Genomic DNA, 18,777 nt, shown 5'->3' with positions numbered 1-18,777 from the left:
CATTTTGAATCCATCTTCCTTTATTTTCATGAAAATACACACCAAAAGTCACTTTCTTCCAGTTACTTATAAGACTGAATTTTTGTCAAATCTTCACAGAAAAGTGAATAGCTTTACTTTTTATTACAGTTGACTCTATTTTCCACATAAACATACACTTTTATTTCAAAGAAGGAACTGAAAAAAGAAAACCATAGCCAGAACCATTGGGCAAATGATGTTACAAGCTTTGCAACTGCACTGTTATTAGCTATGTCTGGTATACACTCTTGAAACAGAACTACATTAATATTAGATTATTAACCCTGAAATCCTTTTTGTTTTACAAAACTAAATTCTGTTAGATGATAATAACAATGAACATCTTTGCTATTTATTAAATACATGTATTCAAATATGGAAGCTTTGGATTCAGACTCTTCAGCTAATGCTACACAATTTTACCAGAATTTAGTAATGTCATGGGTTTTCCATAAAGACTTTATGGGCTAAGATGTGGTCTTTTGCTGGGAGGTGTTTCATCTTCCTCTTCTTCTTCATCATCTGAATAATCCACTAAGCAAATCACGCTTGTGCGGTTTGGGTTACTTGTTTCATCAGCAGCATCAGCAGAATGACATGAAGTAAATTTAAAGTCACCACAAGATGTTTTGGAGGGAAGATCTACCTTGTCTTCATTTTCTTTTGTTTTCTGAATCTCAATATCACTTTCCGGTGGTGACTTAACTGCTTCTTCCTTTATATTTTCATTAATACTCGTTTCCTCCTCCTCCTCCTCCTCCAAGACACTGGAACCTCTGCAAAATACTTGACTATACAGGACAGAACATAAATTCTTCGTTAATTGATTTTTCAGCTCTTTCTCTTGCTCATATTTCACCTTCAATCCTTTGAATGTCTGAACATATTCAATTGACTTAAGCGTTGCATAAAACTTTTCAACTATATGGGCAACAAGAGATTTGATATTTTCCATTCTTATGTAGTCAAACAGCTCAACAATAGCTGAATTCAACATATTGTACCGAGTTCCATTCTCTAGAAGAGCATTTACAACTGGCTCAAAAAAATTTCCCTTGATGATATAACGATTTAAAAGTTCATCTCTAAGACCAATCATCCTTCTCATAAAACGAATAGCACACAAGATTAGAAAAGTGTGCTTGGAATTTATCAAGATCAAGACTTTTCTTAGCAAGTCTTTGTTCAAAATATATTTTTTTATGTAATATGTATGATGTTGCACACAAAATGAAAGCAGATCTAAAATTAAGGCAAGCAGCTGTGCTGTGCGGTAATTATTGAGACAGTTTTTGTTGTTTTCGTCAGATCCAACTATATTATCCTTGTCACGTATATATGCTGAAGTAGTTGACAAAAGTGGTGCAATCAAGTTATTCATAGAATGCTTACAGAAGAAACGTAGAAATTCACTTCTTTCACAGTGACTAGATGCTGTCACCATGTTGTTTGGATCAAGCAGGGCACGAAGAACTCCCATTAAATGAACAGCACTTCCTAGCTCAGGGTCAGTATCACAGAATATTTGTTCAATTACTAAATTAATGAAAAGGATGCTGCCTTCACTTTCCTGGTCTTCTATTATAAATTCTCGAACCCTGGATGGACTATACTCTACTAGATAAGTAAATATATCAGTAGCAGCTGACTTTATTTGCAAGTCATTTATACCCATTGCAATTTTAAGAGCAGGAAGAATTCCCAGTTGTGTCAGTGTTTTGAATAGTGCATTCTTGTTTGCAGAGTGTAATGTCTGAGAAAATGCACAGAATTCCTTGAAAAAAAATAACAGCTCACGTCGTGTATCATCATCTGTGGTCTTATCCCTTAACTGTGCAAAAACGGTAGACAAAAACTCATCATCTTCCTGCAGCATATTGACTATATCACTCTTGTTTAATAAAATAAAATTTGAAAGAGTAGAAAGAAAATTCTCTTCAAATATAGATGGGATAGGAAAAAGGATGTCCTGAATGTACTGTACTCTGTATGTCTGATGTATTTTTTGCAGAAGTGCCTGGTCTATTATTGGTATAACTTCCTTGAATTTCACTTTTTGGGTTAAGAATTCTCTATGCCTTTTTGGCTGAGCCAAGGCAGGGTCATATTCAAGGCATCCCACCACATCCATGATATACTTATCAGAAACGAGGATCTCAAGCAGAGATGCCTGGTTGAGAAATAACATCCCTTTAACAATGTCATGCAGATTCTGTAAGCCTTCAGTATCCTCTAGGTCCTCACACGTGTGGAACAACTGCAGTAATTGTTTAATAAAGTCCTCATTTCCCACTAACAGAGCCAACTTTTCCTTATGCAGAGGTGACGTGAGAACTGAGGTAACTAAGTGAGCAATCTGGTCAAGCTTACCGAGTTCGCAGTTAGGCAGCTCAAGCACGTCATCTGTTACGTCATCCAATGTCTCGTCTTCGGATTCAACTAAGGGGTCATGTGTGATATCGGTAGATGGGTCTTTACCTTGAACCTGGCAGATGTCTTTCCATATCTCGTAACAACTTGCTGCGTCTGGGAAACTCATCGCCATACCGTGGTTCTCAGCTTCAGACCAAACAATTAATGTCCCTTGTCGTCTCTGATAGGGCGTGTCTGGATCTATCTTTGACTCTAAGATCTGTATGCCGTTAGGTTCAGATCGAACTAGCAGACAGATGCCCTGAAGGCGTTCCACATAAACAGCAGAGACATGTCCCTTGCCTAGAATTTCCCATTGTTGGTCATCATTCAGGAAGTAGACTTTCACTATGCTCTGCTCGTCCGCCATGGCACCCTCCTCTCTCTTCACCCTGGCCCCGGTCTCGGCAGGTGATTGTGTCTCGCGCGAGCTCAGGGTTAACGGCAGCTGGCGTTGGGGCCCCAACAACGGTGGCCGCTGAGGTAGCTGGGGTTGGAAAAATTGCGAGAAAACATGGCAGATTAAGTTGAGGCCACAGGAATTCTGGTCGCCCCCTCAAATCAATAAGGCTTCCCCATAGTTCCACTACTCACTACCATGCCTTGCTCCCCTCCTTCCACTCTGCCCCTGCCCCCATAACACTTTCTGAACGTGAAATGAAGTGAGCCTCTGAGCCTGCTCGTGGCCATCTATGACAGCCTTGATAATTATGACTCCCCCAGGATTCTACTCCAAAGGAATGTTCTATGCTTGTTAATGCCGCCAAGCCTACCTATGGAGGATTAGGAAGGCGAGAAAAGGGCACTGTTCTTTCCCTAAAAGGTTCTGTCCTCCATTAACATTTTCACTCATCATGTGTGTGGGGACAAAAGAAAGCTTAATTACTTGTATCCCAACCAAGTCAATACCTAACACGCAGTGTCAAGAAAACACACGTCCCCCCCGCCCCCATAGGTGGTACGCCCCCTCCTGGTGGTACTCTCTTCACAAGTGGTACACCCCCTCCCCTCATAGGTGGTATGTCCCCTATCCTCCAAGGTGGTACGCCCTCTATGCCCCCTCCCCTCAAAGGTGGTATGCCCCCTCTCCTCATAGGTGGTTTGGTGCTCAGTCGCTCAGTTGTGTCAGAGTCTTTGCAACCCTATGGACTGTAGCCCACCAAGCTCCTCTGTCCATGGGATTCTCCAGGCAAGAATACTGGAGTGGGTTGCCATACCCTTGTCCAGGGAATCTTTCCAACCCAGGGATCGAATCCCTGTCTCTTACACCTCCTGCACTGTCAGGTGGGCTCTTGACCACTAGAGCCACCTAGGAAGTCCAGCCAATGTCAGTATCACTCACTTACCCATCCTTGAAAGAGAAAGTAAAGTCGCTTAGTCGTGTCGGACTCTTGGCAACCCCATGGACTGTAACCTACCAGGTTCCTCTGTCCATGGGATTTTTCTAGCCAAGAATTCTAGAGTAGGTTGCCATTTCCTTCTCCAGGAGATCTTCCCAACCCAGGGATTGAACCCCAGTCTCCCGCATTGTAGGCAGAAGCTTTACCATCTGAGCCACCAGGGAAGTCCTACCAATCCTTGGGAGAGGCTATTGTTCCAAGAGGGAGTTGGCAACTAATTCCTTTACCCGGTTCAGTTCAGCCTAAAACTCTATCTTTTAGCACAACAAGGAAAAAATTTCCTCAAATTTTCCCAATCTATAACCACACTACTTATTCTTAGGGAAAGAGTGGGCCAGTGGGAAACTGAGTTGAAGTTAGCCAGAAGGAGTAGCAAACACCACAAATCAATTGTTCTTATTTTCTTAATAATTATGGTAATAATAACAACCACAATAACTAAATAACAATACTTGATGCTTATTATTATTATAAAGAAAGGTAATAACAACTGATCAAGTACTTTAGTGATTATTATATTCAAATACTGTTACAAGAACATTTATGTATTTCTTATTTAATTTTAATAATAACCCAGTTAAATAGGAGTACTAAGTGTCCTTTTGAGACCAGGAAACAAACTTAGAGAAGTTAACTTGCCAAAGATCGTATGGCTAATAAGTTGAGGAGGTCTAAACACATCTTTCTGGTTGAAATATTGGTTTTCTCAGCCATTGAACTATGCTATCCCCTGCTTTTCTTGGCCTTCATTACACTTTATTTTACACTCCTTCCATCTATATAATTTGTAATCAACATAAAATTATCAAGAGAAGATGAAAGGCACGCACTTCCTCCTTTAGATTCACATCTGTGTATAGCCAATGGAAAATAGAAGCTTGTATATGGCAACTGTTAAATATAATTTTAATAGTAACCAAGTTGATTTTTGATGTAGCAGCAACTTCTGCAGTTTTCTTTAAAAAAAAAATTTTCCCCCAAAACATTAACCCTGTTATTGCAAAGGAGAAACTGAGAATTGGACTATATCAAGCATATTTGTAACTGAAGAGTCCTATTTGTAACAATCACTTCATTTTACATATTAATAGCATTGGAGATGTGTGACAATTCTCAAGTAGAGCACAGAAATACTCTTCCACCTCTCTTGCAATGTAGCCTCCAGGAGATTACTGTACAAGAATATTCCCTGGAAGAGTACAGCTGGGGCTCTTGGGGGACTGAATACAAATGACAATCATTTCATGAGAAAATTCAAATCACTGCCAGGATACTGCTGCTTTAGAAACATTTATAAATTATGAATAATACTTAAATATAAGAATTCAAAAATGACTAATACAAAATTGACATGTGTACTAGTTAAAAATTCCTCCTGCCTCATTTCAATAAAAGAGAACATGCAAATATATAACAACAACAGTGATGCTGGACCATACTAATGGTCCAGTTTATTTTCACTGTTGTGGTTATATTAAAGTGGTTATATTAAAGTTTCTCTCAGAATCAATTATAATACTGGCAACTGTCTGAATATGCCCTCAGGTTCCATTCTCTGAGAGATATTCAGCACAAATCTATGTGTTCTCACAATTTTATTACAGGAAGTTTCCCTTAGGCCAATTAAGGTCCCTTTATCTTCCCTGGTAGCTCAGACAGTAAAGTGTCTGCCTATAATGTGGGAGACCCAGGTTCAATCCCTGGGTCAGGAAGATCCTCTAGAGAAGGAAATGGCAATCCACTCTAGTACTCTTGCCTGGAAGATCCCATGGATGGAGGAGTACGGTAGGCTACATTCCATGGGGTCGCAAAGAGTGGGACAAGACTGAGCGATGTCACTTTCACTTTCTATCTTAATTAGCTTAACTAGAATCTCTTTACAATCTAAAAGAGCATGAAGTTTAAATGTCTTACTGCTGTTTCGGCAGTTGATTCTTTCAGTTCCTGTCTTATTTGGTTTGGGAAGTAGAATAATGACCTTGAATGACAATCCACTCTAGTATTTTTGCCTGGAGAATTCCATGGACAGAGAAGCCTGATGGTCTTCAGTCCATGGGATTGAAAAGAGTCAGACATGACTGAGCAACTGACACTCACTTGCTTCAGTAGTTCTAGCTATTTAAGGTTGTTATTATTTTTCTGTGTGTGTTTTGTTCTTTTACAGAGAGAAAGGTAATGTGAATAAACAAATGTCAGATTCTAGAAGCTGTGTAAGTTCCTTTTATAGTTATTATTTATCTTTTATTTAATCCTCATACAATAATGGCCTGAAGAAGGTTAGGGAGAGAAAAAAACTTGAAACTACAAAACTGAATCAAAGATTTGGTTCAAACCTCTACAATAAATGATGATGCTAGGATTTGAAAGTATAGTTCTGACCCTCCACTTTACTATTCCCAATATGCAATGCTTTCTCTTAGGCTATGCCTAAATTGTCATAGCAGATGTTTATAATGTAGAGGAAGAATGTCACCTGCCCTATCACTAACCAAAGGATGTTGTGGCCTTTATGCCAGCAGCCTCCACAGTCACCCCTAACTGTGCATGCACCCTGAGGGGATTCAGTATGGAGAAAAATAGGAAACTGGCTGCATATGCCTGAGGTGCATATCAAAGGGATGATTTCAATGAGCCCAGACTTTTGCATCTTCCCCTGCACAGAAAAGTGCTAAATTCCTTAATTGGAGATGTCTGGTTTTCTTTAATTAACAGTAATCTTTTGATGTTCTGACTCCCTGGTTTTTGTTGCAAAATTGTATATCCTGGCTCCTCCCTTATCTGCAAACAGGTTTCTTAGGAGACAGGTAACATTTGTTCTCTGGTATTTCCATCTTTTTAAGAATTTTACACTTTGTTGTGATCCACACAGTCAAAGGCTTTAGCATAGTCAATGAAGCAGCAGTTGATGTTTTTCTGGAATTCTCTTGCTTTTTTGATAATCCAACGGATGTTGGCAATTTATCTTTGGTTCCTCTGTCTTTTCTAAATCCAGCTTGTGAAGTTCTCGGTTCATGTACTGTTGAAGCCTAGCTTGAAGGATTTTGAGCATCACCTTGCTAACATGTGAAGTGAGTTCAACTGTGTGGTAGTTTGAACAATCTTTGGCATTGCCTTTCTTTGGGATCGAAATGAAAACTGAATTTTTCAGTCCTGTAGCCACTGCTGAGTTTTCCAAATTTGCTGGCATATTGAGTGCAGCACTTTAACAGCATCATCTTTTAGGATCTGAAATAGCTCAGCTGGAATTCTATCACCTCCACTAGCTTTGTTCATAGTGAGGCTTCCTAAGGCCCACTTGACTTCACACTCAAGGATGCCTGGCTCTAGGTGAGTGACCACATCATTGTGGTTATCTGAGTCATTAAGACCTTATTTGTATACTTTGTGTATTCTTGCCACCTTTTCTTAATCTCTTCTGCTTCTGTTAGGTCCTTGCTGTTTCTGGCCTTTATTGTGCCATCTTTGCATGAAATATTCCATTGGTATCTCCAATTTTCTTGACTAGATCTCTAGTCTTTCCCATTCTGTTGTTTTCCTGTATTTCTTTCTACTGTTCCTTTAAGAAGGCTTTCTTATCTCCCCTTGCCATTCTCTGGAACTCTGCATTCAGATGGGTATTATCTTTCCCTTTCTCCTTTGCCCTTCACTTCTTTCCTCAGCTATTTGTAAGGTCTTCTCAGACAACCACTTTGCCTCCTTGAATTTCTTTTTCTTGAGGATGGTTTTGGTCACTGCCTCTTGTATAATGTTACAAACCTCCATCCATAGTTCTTCAGGCACTCTGTCTACCTGATCTAATCCCTTGAATCTATTTGTCACCTCCACTGTATAATCATAAGGAATCTGATTTAGATCACACCTGAATGGTCTAGTGGTTTTCCCTACTTTCTTCAATTTAAGCCTGAATTTTGCAATAAGGAGTTCATGATATGAGACACAGTCAGATCCTGGTCTTGTTTTTTCTGACTGTATAGAGCTTCTCCATCTTTGGCTGCACAGAACATAATCTGATTTTGGTACTGACCATCTTGGTGATGTCCACGTGTAGACTCATCTCTTGTGTTGTTAGAACAGGATGTTTGCTATGACCAGTGCATTCTCTTGGCAAAGTTAGTCATACATTTCTGAATTTTAGTTATTGGTGATTCAAACCACATGTATACATATAGAACACTTAGATATCTAAATATTCTATCTATAAGAGGAGAGAATATTTCATAGTGGGAAGAGCAGGGTTTTTTTTCTTTAATTTTATGAAATAGCATTCAAATACAAGTATTCAAAGTATGCCCAAGTCCACTCTAAAATTTTCAACTTCAAAACATTAGTGAAGAACACATGCATGTTCTCTACAACTTCTCCAGGTAACTTATTTAGTGGAATGTTGCCCTTTTGGCCACCATCATTTCTGATTTGGAAATCTGTAACAATTTTCTCCCCTAGCTTCTGTTTTTTCTCCCAACTATTAATAGTATGTTCTCCACACAATAGCCAGAGTGGATCCATTTAAAACACCTCATATCCTCACATACTTCTATACCAAATCAACCTGTTTCCACCTCACTCAGAATAAAAACCAAAGTTCTAATTATGGTTTATAAGGCCTTACAAGACCTGACCCCCTTGACATGTGTGAGCTCTTCATTTTGTAGTCTCTGTCTCCCTTATTCTGCTCCAGCCACAGTAGCCACCTTTCTATATCTGAAGCACACCAGGCAAACTCATGCCTCAGGGCCTCTGTACCTGCCCTTTCTTCCTTCTATCTGGAACACAATTTCTCAATATCTACATGGCTTATACCTTCGCCTCATTCAAAAATTTATTCAAATGCTTGTTTGTTGTTGTTGTTGTTTTTTATAAAGTGAAAGTTTACTTATTTTTTTATGTGTCAGTTGGAGTTCCAGGTTATTGGACCTCTTGACTCCACACAATCTTTTGTTGTTCTTTTTAGTTCCCCAAACAGAGATTGAATCTGGGCCCTGGCACTGCGAGTGTTGAGTCCTAACCACTGGACCACCAGGGAATTCCCCAATGCTCTTTTTTTTCTAGTGAAATTTTCCCTAACCATCTCTTTAAAATTGCAGAGACCTTCCATCCCAAGTTTTATCCATCCATTTTCTCCATAGCACTTAGCATCATCTATTTTATACTTTATTTATTGTTTTTTCTTTCTTTTTTTCTTTTGCATTCAGACTATCAGTTGTATGAGGGCTGTGACTTATCTGTTTATTTTTTTCACTTCTGTGTGCCTAGGACCTGCCATAGGGCACAATACATAGTAGTTTCTCAACAATAATTTATTGAATAAATACATAAATGAATACACATCATTTCAAAGATGACTTCCAATAATTCATGTATTTATTCCTCACATTCTTATATAACAAACCTCTATGTACAGGCCCTATATCAAGCACTGAGGATAAAACACTGAATTTGAAATTTATTTCCAGTCATCTCATGGAATAGATAGGTAGTTACAACAGGAGATATTTCAAATTTACAAGACACATCTGGCATTTCCTCTGCTACCTTAATTCCATTTTTTGGGATAGTTTTCTTTTTATTGATGGTGACCAAACGTAATATTCTCCTGTTTAGGCTTTTAATTGCATGAAAAACTTATTGAATAAGCCCTGATGTTTTCCTTCATGTTCTGCCAAACATTCTTCCCCAAACTCTGGGTTAAATCTCAGGTAGAATACAGCTTTGCAATCAATAATTAGGTATTGAAAAAATTCTAATTTTCTAATATTAAAATCTCAAGCCCATTTCAAGCTTCTTTTTGGGTCATGTCTTATCCAAAGCAAATCCATAGCCAAGCCTAGAGTTAGGGTGATGGGAAAGTATGCCCCAGCTAAGGCGGGTATCATAGCAAAATTGCAAAGCAAAGGGTGTGGGTAAAAGGAAGGATGAAGAATTGGGGACATTTAATGCAATCTTCCACAATCTTGGATAAGACAGCTGTAACTCAGAACTTTGACGGGGAAAGAGGGATATGCATGAATACTATAATTATAGACTGTATGGATATTTACAAATTTTTATTCTCAGCTGAAAACAGCATCCTGTTGTGTGCACTGCTGGAGTAGCAGCTATTATCTTCCCAATGCTCAGAGGTAAGAACCAGTTTAAATATTTACTTGGATCCACAAGCAGTTTCTATTAGCAGTAATACATTCTTCACTATGTGCCTGGCTTCCTTGGAAACTCTAACATCTTTTGCTTATACAGCATGGATTTAAAAGAGAGAGAAAGAAAAAGGGAAATGGGTTCTTTGACTGTAAGTTGCATGCTCTTCTCCTTTTCTATTTCAATGTGTATGTGTGTGCTCAGTTGCTCAGTCGTACCAGACTCTTTTGTGACCCCCTGGACTGTAGACTGCCAGGCTCTTCCATGGAATTTTCCAGGCAAGAGTACGGGAGTGGGTTGCCATTTCCTCCTCCAGGAAATCTTCCCAACCCAGGAATCAAACTCACATCTCTTGGTTTCCTGCATTGGCAGGCAGATTCTTTAGTGCTGAGCCACCTAGGAAGCCCTCTGTTTAAACAGTTACTTGTAGACTCTTTTTGGGTTTTGTTTCAAATTCCATAATTCATGGATCCTCTTCTTGTCTAGATAGAACATATTATTTCTTGTTTCTATCTAGATCTACAGGAATAACATTAACTGTCAAGTTACTAATTATCTTATAATCATGTTATAAAAGTAATGGCAATAAGCATAATTTGGAGTTAAAAGCTGATCAGTTTTTGCTTACAGATAGTAATCATCTTCATTTCTTCGGTATTGCATTATATATACTTATATAATAAAACATACATTTTCACTTTGTAGGCAGCAATTAATTTCAACTTAACATTTTGGCCTTAATCCCATTAACATCTAAAGGCATGCCTTGAATATATTTGATTTTTATGAGATAACTGGATTGAGTTGGAAACAGAAAAAAAGTGTTTTCATGATAAGAAAGGGAAAAACTTTAACACTTTGAATAATACTGATTTTGGACTCACTACTACTTGAAGTGTGAAGATCTGGTTCATTCCTCCTGAAAAATAACCTTTTGTATTTTGTTACTCCTAAGTGGTCTGCTATCACTTCCTTAGGCAGGAGAACTGGCATGGTGGTATAAGAATGTATTTTTGAATGACATGATAACATCATTCAGAAAAATACCAAGTTTTTCTTTACAGTTACTTGTAAGAAAGGCACACCTCTCTTTTCTCATGCTATCATTGCCTTATTTTAGTTTCTCAGCAGCACTTTCATAGTCTAGAGTTACTACTATTGTAGCCATGCGTTCCAGGAAACAAACTCACTCAAAAGGACAATGCAGATAGTGGAGTGCAGTTTATTACACCGGCAGGCCCAAGGCAGAAACTCCTGTTAGCCAAGGATCCCGACCAGTTTTTGTGAAAACCTTATATACCCTAAGTGTACATGCTCAAACCCACCTCCCCAAATTCTCTGAAACTAGTCTGAACAAAGGAAAAGAAAGATACAATCAATCAAAGTTAATCCATGATTCGTATGCCTTAAGCCTAAGTAGTTAACAGTGGGTAATAATAGGCCTGTGGTCATACCCCAATAAGCATAATAGAATTTATGATTCTATTTGGTTACACAGATAATTGGGGTATTCTTTTAGTAGGTACGAGCCCTGGGGTGCTTCCAACCAGGGGGTCTGGTTTTCCAGTTGGTATGCTGTTTCCAAAGATACTGGGCATATAGCTCAAAGTCCACAGTCCAGCCCAAGATGGAGTCCTGCTTTCAAGATGGAGCCTCTTCTGTCTGTTTCCTCCTTCACTACATCATTTGTTTATTTTTATTGTCTTATTCTATATCCACTCTACTCCCCCAACCCATCAAAGGCCAATATGGGTCTCAGCCAGTCTTATTCTCCTCTGTATTGCATTGCCTAGAAGATTGATAAGCACTTAGTGCATGTTTGATGAATGGGCACATTAAAGAATGTGTAATGATCACTCTTTCTATGTGCCACAGAGACATGGATAACATTTGAAAGAAAACTTCTCATTAAGTGCATCCTCATTGAGATGTCACTGCCTGTCAGTGGGTTTGTGTTTTAGCCCTCCTAGAAGTTTACAGTCAACTCTCCTTTTTCTACATTTGATAGTTTAATTATCAACACTTTCTTCTCAGCTCTTCCATTCTACTCCAGTTATCTTTCAGCAAAGATTTCATCTAATCCTTCACCAAGAGATTAGACACCAACCCAAGGTTCACGTTCCATTTTAAAACAACTTTATATTATGTCTAGCAATTTCTGTCCGTTCTCCTTCCATTGGGGAGTGAACCTTCAGGTGGTGGTGGTGGTTTAGTTGCTAAGTTGTGTCTGACTCTTGCAACCCCATGGACTGTAGCCTGCCAGGCTCCTTTGTCCATGGGATTCTCCAGGCAAGAATACTGGAGTGGGTTGCCATTTCCTTCTCTAGGGTGTCTTCCCAACCCAGGAATTGAACCCAGATCTCCTGCATTGCAGGTAGATTCTTTACCAACTGAGCTAACCTGTTAATCTGCACTTTACATATCATGCCCTTTTCTGGCTTTCTGAAACCTTATGCCACAAATTATTCTGTGATTTCAATCTTTAAACTCTGCCTTGGAATAATTTCTTTTCCTCCTTCAATTAAATGCGTTCAAGTGTTTTCCATCTTAAAACAGTCAAACAGACTCTAAAAACAAGAATCACATTCATAAGTTTAGCCCTAACACTGATCACCCTAAAACAAGGGCAAAAATGTTTGTGATGTTCACCTCTTTGTTCCCAAGATCTAGAAAAGGGCCTGGTACATAGCAAACACACAATATAAAGATTCATTCATTAAACCAGCTCTTAACAATTGCTAATGTTTGCTTTGTAGCAATTATCATTCCAAGTACTCCATAGGGGTACTCACTTACTCTTCATAAGTTAGATACAATTATTAGTTTCACTTTACTGATCCAGAAACTGGGATACATCAAAAGTAAGTAATTTTTTCAAGGTCACAGATACCTTGCACTCAATCTCTAGACTTGCTGTCTCTCAATTATAAATAGATAGTAGTACCTGCAGCAAGAACTTCCCTGGTGGCTCAGACAGTAAAGCATCTATCTACAATGAGGGAGATCCGGGTTCGATCCCTGGGTCGGGAAGATACCCTGGAGAAGGAAATGGCAACCCACTCAAATCCCGTGGACGGAGGAGCCTGATAGACTGTAGTCCATGGGGTGGCAAAGAGTCGGACACGAGTGAGCGACTTCACTCACTTCACTCACTCACCTGCAGCAAGAGATGGATGGATGGATAGAAGGAGACATCTCTATCTTTCTATCTCTATTATATTAAACAGTGTTCAATCCTAGGTGGAAATAGTTCATTATAAAAATAATTAAGCCCCTCCTTATTTTATTAACCTCTGTTGCTTTAGTATCTGATTTCATTAAACAGACATTTTCAAGTTCTCTCCTAAACTTCTTTCTGCATGAGGACAACAATGTTAATAACTTTGCCTGAGTTTTCATACTGAATAATTTAGACTTGAACCTCAGTAGTTAGACTCAAGAATCTGTGCACTCTAAGCTCTTTGCCACACTGCAGGTCACCATTCTTTTTTCCTTTTCTTTAAATGGATGCTGAAGCTATGCTATGTATTGATGGTATACAATCATTAGAATCCTAATCATTTTTGAGACAAGCAAATATATGTCTATATCCCCCTTCCTATCCCTCACACTCCCCTCTTTTTCTCTTTAATGGAAGGCACTAAGAACAATTAGATATCTAGTGCTTTTACTTGGTCATGTCTCTCCCTTAAAGTATTTGCCTCCCAAATAGAAACATTCAAAGTATACTTTTCATTCTTTTTTCTCATACCTCTGATTGCATTAAGCTCCAACTGAAATACTTTCCCCTTCAGCCATATCTTGTCCCTTTTACTTTTTGCCCTTTTTTCCTCTCCATATGTCTTTTTTTTTTCTTTCTGTATTTCTTTCTACTTCAAACTCTTACAAAATCTTTGTAAACGTAGGTTTTAGAGCCATTTTTAAAATTATTATTCAGTAGGATCATTTTTTGTACTAATTATATTATGGAGCCTGCCATTAATTTTTCCAGTTACATCCCTTTTAATGCAGTTGTATATGAAGAACCCCTTTTACAGTTTTCTATTTGAGAGTATCTGATACCTTTCTCTTCTCTTCTATGCAAACACAGGCGATTGACAGCTAGCACTGGATTACTTAATTGGCTGTATTAGCCTGAGCAGCTATTTCTTTTGCTTTAATTTTAAAGACCTCCAGGTAAAGAGATAATTTTCATATAAATATTTTCTAATATCATTCAGCATGTACCAACAGGACACTTTCTTGCCTTTTCTCTCAAATAAGCCTTACTATTTTAATTTCTTACTATTCTCCATTCAATGGCAGAGGTAAAAATGAGGGTTCACATATACTGAATTGCTTTCTTTCATCTAAAGGTAAGTGCCAGTCTTCTTCAGGCCACACATCCCAATCTCACCATGACATTTATGATCTGTTTTGTAACAGACTGTTAATTTGGCCTTTGGGGGGTTGCATTTTGTCTCTTCACAACAACTAACTCTAGTTGTATCTCTCAAAGAGAAATCATTGAATATATAGCAATTCCAAATATCTTTAAAGAAATCCTCCATTATTCTAAAATTATACATGCCTAATTATCCAGTCTCCATGTCATGTGTACTCATGTTGCCTTCAGCAATATAAGTCTGTGTTTCACTTTAATTCAACAATGGAATAACGAAAAGGAAGAATATGTGCCCCCTCCTTTTTTGTAATATTCTTGAAAAAATTGCTCTGGGCATATACAGGAGTCTTTGCCATTTATTAAGAATAATCAGCAAAGGAAAGCAAAGAAAAATGATAAGACATATCCATTCCCTAGGGCTTTAATGTTCAGGCTCAACTGGAGTCCCAGGGGTATTTTAACACCTAAGTCCTCTGACTACAAATCTGTCCCTCAGGTCTTTTCAGTTATTTCAGGGAAGTGTCAGTTGCTTATGGTACAAGAAGCAATTATTCCCACGCAGAAAATAGGTCAAAGAAAGAAAGGAAGAAACCTAGTTAGTGAAACAAGGTGCTGAAAGAAGAAAACTCAGAAAATAAAGAAGCACATTGAAAAAAGTACAATGATGTATATTTACTCTTTTATATTCAAAAGATAAGTATAAATACAGTGACATATAGCTATATTCATCTACATCTATATCTGCATCCATATTTATATTTCACCCATATATGCCCATATATTCAGTCTGTAAGTGGGAAGAAACAGACCTGGTGATTAAGAATTCAAACACAAAAACAGATACTCAGTTGACACTGAGGCTCTGGCAGGTCATGTGACATAGACAAGACACCTATTATGTCTGGGCTTCAATTTATGCATCTTTAAAGTGGAACCTTTACCTCATTTGGTTGTTATGGGATCAAAAAAGTAACAGATATAAAATACTTAATCCAGTGCAGGATGAAGTTATTATTTAAACACGTTGTTTCATTTACAAATCTTATATGTGAACAACAACAGTGACAAAAGTGTTCTGTAACACACTTCACTGCCTTTTAGGTGAATGGGCCCAAGAAACTGAAGGCTCTTTGTTGCGGTTAGCTGAGTGCCTAGGTGTTAAATGTAAATTTATTAAGGCTTGGATGTGGGCCCGATGTAACAAAAGATTGAGCTGTTTAGAGACCTCAGAAAACTGCTTTAAACACAGCAAGTCCCTCTGTTCATGTCCCTGGCCTGGGCACTATTTGAGATGAAGGCAGCAAAGGAAAAGCTCAGAGAAAGAAAGAGACCTGAGGATTGGCTCCCTGCCCAGGTGGCTATTGAGGAGAGGCTAGTCTAAGGAGCATTTGGACTGAGATGGTGAGTGCTGTGTAAGAGTCCTCCTTCCAGGAGCCCACGGAGCTCCAGGTAATCTTGCCCTTTCTCAGTACCCTTGCTGTTAATTAATTTTCTTATGAAAATAGGTCAAGTCACTTGGTTTCACTTACAGCTTGAGTCCAGAGCAGAGTCAATCTGTGCAGTCTGAACCTTTTCATGGGTTATTACTTAGACAAAAGGACTTTAAATTGCTGAGAATGCTAGGATCAGGATAGCTGCTTCCCTCAGGTAAGTATGCTACCCTGAGGTGTAAAATTTCCTACAATGGTATTTTCATTACCAAAGTCATTTCCTAACTCCTGTATATTTTCTTTAGTTACCTATTCACTGTTCAAAATTTCTAAATTTTCCTAGATGTCTAGATGTTTCCAGTGTAGAGCCATTTTATATTTGAAGATATTTACTTGTCTCTTATAAATAAAAATAACATTCATCTTCAAGGGTGTAACAGTTTTGCAAAATAAATTTCCCCCCAAGAATGTTAAAGAGCACACTCAGGAGCTAAGCAATCATATTGGACTCAGGAATATTCTGAGAATTAGACCCAGATTTATTGGGTAGGTCACATAACTCCTCTTTTTGCCTCAGATTCCTTTGTGATGTGATTGGAATAATAATGAGACTTCTCTTTTGAGACTGGACCTGGGAAATAAAATTTTAAAAATGTGAGCCCCTAAGTTTTGGCATATAAGAGCTGAAAATACCAGAGAATGAATTTCATGCTCAACTAACAAAATTAATTGCAGTAGTGTTTAAATGCAAAGCAACACACTGTCATGATTAGACATTTAAAATTGGAACTGATATTTATGAATGAAAAATGAAGTTATTTCAAGTATCCAGTGAATACTGACTGCCTAATATGAGCCAGGACATATGCTAGTAACTCAAAGGTAAATGCTAAGAAGAGGGCTTACTCTTCATCTCTCTTGAATTTTCAGCCTTGAAAGGGAGACAGTTAAACCCTTTTACTATAAGTACCTTATAAGGCACACAAGATAACCTAGACATATCAGGAAATCATTCCATATAATGGTTAAATTATAGCTTGAAGTCTACTTGGAATTATGGATGTGTCTGTGGGAAGGTGGCAAGGGGGGAAGAGGAAAAGTAAGTACTAGGTCATGAAAATCATAAACGAAGTAAACCTGAAAGGATGACCATGGCAGTACCTTATCTGTATTAGAATTGTGTGGAGAATGGAGACGGAAAACAAGCCAGGCATCTTAATAAAGAATGTTGCAGAAATCTTAGTGAGAGATGGCTGTGATCTGAGCTACAGTTTTAGTAGTGAGGGTAAAGACAAATTGATAAATTCAAGAGACACTTAATGGTTTTAATTAACAGAATTTTCTGTTAATTGATTGATTAGAATGAGGGTGATCGGGGCAAGTGGAGACACAATAAAAAAATAATTACCAACTTGGTGGTTGGTGATGTCTTTCAATTAAAAACAAGAGCAAGTTTAGGAGGGAAATGTTAGGTTAGTTTAGTTTGGAGAAATTAAACGTATAAGACAGAATATCACAATAATAAGTCTGTGGTACGATTAAATGATTATTTAATCTTCTTATTCTATTTATGTGGATGTGACACAGTAATGCTCTGCAGAGAGTATTTGGAGGTACTTTAGAAATGATGAACTGAATATTTTCATAGCTATTCCATCAGAAAAGCTCAAGGTACCTCTCAAGGCTAGAGAAAGAGATGTAAACGCATAGTAAAAGAAACTACTGCAAAATTGGCAAACGAGGCGAATTTTGCCTCCTGTGCTTCTCTTTCCTCTTGCAACATTGCTTTTCTTAATTATTTAGACTTGCTCCTGTTTAATTCTTGCCAAAGTTCATCACCGTATCAACAGATAAACGTGTTTCACAGGTTGTGAAGGGCGAGATTAAGAATTGTAGCCCTTCTCTTTCTTCTTCTGCCAACAAATACTACCTAGAACAAATGGAAAGCAGGCAACTCATAGGAAGAAGGATGACACAGCCTGTGTTCTTTTCTCATCCTTAAATCCCTGGAAGTAACAGTGAATAGGAACTAGATTTGTTTCCCCAGATCTTTTACCTTTCCTTTCCTGAAAAGTTGCAAGAACGATATATAGGACATAACCTTCCTGCTTTCTTTGAGTAGATTTAAAAAATAGCATGGTGTGATCTGGGGAGGTCTCAGTTAAGTTCAGTTCAGTCGCTCAGTCATGTCCGACTCTTCACAACCCCATGGACTGCAGCACGCCAGGCCTCCCTGTCAACAACTCCCGGAGTTCACTCAAACTCGTGTTTGTTGAGTCAGTGATACCATCCAACCATCTCATCCTCTGTTGTCCCCTTCTCCTCCCACCTTCAATCTTTCCCAGCATCAGGGTCTTTTCCAATGAGTCAGTTCTTCACATCAGGTGGCCAAAGGGACCTTCAGCTTCAGCATCAGTCCTTCCAATGACTATTCAGGACTTATTTCCTTTAGGATGGACTGGTTGGATCTCCTTGCAGTCCAAGGGACTCTCAAGAGTCTTCTCCAACACCACAGTTCAAAAGCATCAATTCTTCAGCACACAGTTTTCTTTATAGTCCAACTCTCACATCCATACATTACCACTGGAAAAACCATAGCTTTGACTAGATGGACCTTTGTTGGTGAAGTAATGTCTCTGCTTTTTAATATGCTATCTAGATTGGTCATAGCTTTTCTTCCAAGGAGCAAGGATCTTTTAATTTCATGGCTGCAGTCACCATTTGCAGTGATTTTAGAGCCCCCCAAAATAACATCTCTCACTGTTTCCACTGTTACCCCATCTATTTGCCATGAAGTGATGGGACCAGATGCCATGATCTTTGTTTTCTGAATGTTGAGTTTTAAGCCAACTTTTTCATTCTCCTCTTTCATTTTCATCAAGAGACTCTTTAGTTCTTCACTTTCTGCCATAAGGGTGGTGTCATTTGCATATCTGAGGTTACTGATATTTCTCCCGGCAATCTTGATTCCAGCTTGTGCTTCCTCCAGCCCAACATT

The 18,777-nt window shown here is 38.4% G+C and overlaps 1 protein-coding gene across 1 annotated transcript in view; it reads right to left on the bottom strand.

The window, feature by feature from the left end:
• Positions 1 to 18,777, bottom strand: part of LOC133243547 (serine/threonine-protein phosphatase 4 regulatory subunit 3B-like) — a 122,122-nt gene continuing 103,345 nt past the window's right edge. The window contains exon 2 of the mRNA XM_061410526.1: positions 1 to 2,920. Coding sequence (XP_061266510.1) covers positions 482 to 2,803 — 2,322 coding nt within the window. The 5' untranslated portion in view covers positions 2,804 to 2,920 and the 3' untranslated portion in view covers positions 1 to 481. The remainder of the gene's footprint in view (positions 2,921 to 18,777) is intronic.

This window comes from Bos javanicus, chromosome X, assembly GCF_032452875.1.
Source record: "Bos javanicus breed banteng chromosome X, ARS-OSU_banteng_1.0, whole genome shotgun sequence".
Taxonomy (NCBI): domain Eukaryota; kingdom Metazoa; phylum Chordata; class Mammalia; order Artiodactyla; family Bovidae; genus Bos; species Bos javanicus.
The sequence above is the reverse complement of the archived record's forward strand: the minus strand, read 5'-3'. Positions and strand labels throughout refer to the sequence as shown.